Here is a 3,372-nt window from a genome sequence, read left to right on the forward strand (position 1 = left end):
GCACCTCGCACTCCATCACTCACCCCGCCGGGGCTTCCCCCTTATCCCAAGCAGCCCCTTGCTCCCTATCGCTTGGCCGCTGTGGACCTATTGATTACGTCGCCCATAAATCATTCCGCGCTTACTTATGACTTACCGCTGTGTGTCCCCCCCCCCTCCACCCCGCAGGCAAGGCTGGCGAGTACGGCTTCGTGGGGCAGCCCAACACCGTCAGAACGAACTTCACCACCAAGCAGCTCACCGAGCTGGAGAAGGAGTTCCACTTCAACAAGTACCTGACCCGGGCCAGGCGGGTGGAAATCGCCGCCTCCCTCCAGCTCAACGAGACGCAGGTGAAGATCTGGTTCCAGAACCGGCGGATGAAGCAAAAGAAACGGGAGAAAGAGGGGCTGCTGCCCGTCTCCCCCGCCACCCCCACGGGCTGCGAGGAGAAGGCGGAGGACTCCTCGGAGAAGTCCTGCTCTTCTCCCTGCAGCGCCTCGCCCGCCTCCTCCTCCTCGGACACCCTCGCTGCTTCCAACTGAGACCCGACGGCCGCCTGTCGCGACGGCCCAGACAGCGCAGCTCGCGTCCGCTCACCGCGGTTGCGTCGGTCCCCAGCTCGGTCGGTGTCCCCGAGAGGTCCCGGGGGGCCGCCCTCCCCACCCCCCCCGCCGGGTCCCGGCGCTTCGATGCCAGGGGAGTTTCCTTCTCGCCCCCCCCCCCCCCCCCCTTTCTGCACACGCGTGAGGGTGTCCCTCCGCCGCTGCAAGGACCGAGTCCCCCTGCGTGAAAGACAGGTCACCTAGGGTACATAACCTCACGACGAGATGCACTATTGCGAGTGTTTACACGACTTGTAGGACTGTCATCCCCTTAATTTAATGTATTCTTCGTTCGTGTCTATGAGTTTGTTGCTTGTAAATACTTTGTCCGAGAGATTTATCTTTTTACAGATTTTTCTAGAAATGACGTTTCGATTATCAGGTGAAGCAGGGTGAGCGCGTTCGCCAAACTGGATCCAATTTCGTATTGGGAAAGCCGACGACCGCATCAAGTAAACGTCTTGAGCTCAAGCACATACCTCAAAAACAAAGCAGCGCTATTCCTTTAAATGTGACAAACAAGGCTTCAATTGCACTAGGTTTTGTAAACCTTACCCGGTGTGCTTGCCCCCCCTCCCTTCTGCCCCCCCCCCCCCCCCCCGAAAGCTGTGCTGGGTTATACTCAACCGAAGGGTGTAACCGTCCAAAAGACCTCACCTCTTCCTATTTTCGTATCCAGCTCCCTTTAGACTCGATGTCTTTTCAATCTACTCGTGAATGTGACGAATGGCCAAATGAATGTATAATTTCTGTGGTTGGTGTCCGGACCGTTGCATGATGCACCGTGCTTTGCTGTACCGCCGGTACGCGGAGTTCTGTCACTTGCCGCGTGTGAGCGAAACGTCCTCCTGGCTTTCTGTACAATCATGAAAGGCTCTGGGATTCCGCTGGTGAGGGAAGCCAGGGCACGATTTACGGGTCCTTATAATGTCTATAATAAATATATTCGACTTTCAGGTAGCCCTCGTCTGTCTACCTCCTCGTGACGTCAGCGCTGAGTCGCAGGCTGGGCTCAGCAGTTTGGTTTCCCTGATTTTCTACTGCTGGGGCCTTTCCGACGGGGAAAGCAAGGAAGGGTCTCCCAGCGTTGTCCCTCACGCGTCGTTTTGCCGAGGTGAGAGCTCTGGCTGCCCAGCCTGAATCATAACACAAAGCTTCTTCCTTTCCTATGCCCAAATAATCTTATTTTTAGGAAAATACAAGACCTTCCTCTCCCTCCTCCGTAACTGGGAGGAATTTATGACCCCGCTCTGTTTCTGAAGCACAAACACGAGGACTTCCTGGGTCAAGTGCTAACCTTTTCACCTCGGGATGGATGCTGACACTTACATAAACACAGCACGCTTCAAACGCAGAAACTGTCTTCAGCCGGTCTTTCCTCACACCGCAGGCCCCTCGCCAAGGGCTGCACATTTAATTAGCCCGGGCACTGAGCTGGTCCCCTTTCTCTCTCCCCCCCGGCCGGCCCCGGGCTGCCATCCCCAGCTGCTGATGGGTGCCGAGATGGGAGATGGTTCCCAAGCCCTTGCCAGTGCGCTTCTGGCATTAACCCCAGCCCATCTCCCACCACCGCCACTTTCTTTTCTTCTTTTTTTTTAATTAATTATTTTTTTCGGGAAAAAGAGCAAGTTCTGGCAGGTGAACGCCGTCAGATTTCCAAGAGGTGTCCAATGAACAGCACCCCGGGCAGCGGGGAGAGCGTGTGCGGGGAGAAGCGGGGTGGTGGGACGGAGCAGAGACACGCTCAGCTGGGTGGTGGTGGTGGGGGTTCAAGTCATCGCTGCCTCTCGAATTTCAGCGCAAACACGCGTGACATCTCCTTCACCCCGAGCTTCTCCCGGGGCCGGGCTGCCCACGCAGGCCGGCTTTTGCGGGATCCGCAGAAAGTCAACGAAATTGTCTTCATTTCGGTGTCAAGAGAGGCAAGCCCTGATTTGCAAGGCGCGGCGGCCACAACAAGAGCCAAGCTATCTGCAAGGGAGCGGGGCTGTCTCCAAAGGCTCCCGCCGATGCCTCTATTTCTTTCATTTCGCCGCCTGCCATATACTTTACCTTTTGTTTATTAGTGTAAAGCCACAAAGCAAAACAGATGGCCTTCTTCCAGAGGCTTGGATGTGTTAAAGTGGCATTTGCATGCCAATGAGGGCATTTCAATATCGAAATCTGGATCTAAACATTGCTGGAATCCGGATCTGCAGCCCGGCTCCCCCGGTGTTGACTTCATGTGTTAGAAAGAGGGGCCATAAATTACAGCCTAAATGCGAGAGACAAGACGCTCGTCAGCGCACCAGTCCTCCGATCCTGGCTCATTTTGTTAGCGTTATTATTATTTCGATACGATCAGCCTTTCGGGTCAGGGTGTGTGGGGAAGAGGAACGAAAATCTCTAGCTCGGAGTTTCTACCGCAAAAACATCGCTAAAAAAAAAAATCGCAGCGTGCTTTGGCCCGATGGAGACACTCATTTGCCCTGCAGGTCGTAGGGATTCTTTTGTTTCTACACTTAAAAAAAATTAGTTTTTCTCTCTAGAGTCTCAGAGGAAAAAAAATTAAGGAAAAAACCTCCCATCAAAGAAACCCAACCCAAACAGCGTCCCAACGCCAAACGGAGTTTCGCATCTTCCTATCATACTTAGGGCCATTTCTGCTGTTCACCTTTAAAGTTTACTTTTGGAGGCTATTGAGATGCTTTGGTGTTTTCCTCTGGGGCAATCAGATTGAAACCGATCAATATTTACTCAGTCTGAAAGGGCTGTTGAAAAGGCAGCTAACAACAAACTGCTTAGCTGC

The 3,372-nt window shown here is 53.8% G+C and overlaps 1 protein-coding gene across 1 annotated transcript in view; it reads left to right on the forward strand.

The window, feature by feature from the left end:
* Positions 1-524, forward strand: part of HOXA1 (homeobox A1) — a 1,429-nt gene extending 905 nt beyond the window's left edge. The window contains exon 2 of the mRNA XM_075417447.1: positions 169-524. Within this exon, the coding sequence (XP_075273562.1) occupies positions 169-524 (356 nt within the window). The remainder of the gene's footprint in view (positions 1-168) is intronic.
* Positions 525-3,372: the final 2,848 nt, after the last annotated feature.

This window comes from Opisthocomus hoazin, chromosome 4, assembly GCF_030867145.1.
Source record: "Opisthocomus hoazin isolate bOpiHoa1 chromosome 4, bOpiHoa1.hap1, whole genome shotgun sequence".
Taxonomy (NCBI): Eukaryota; Metazoa; Chordata; class Aves; order Opisthocomiformes; family Opisthocomidae; genus Opisthocomus; species Opisthocomus hoazin.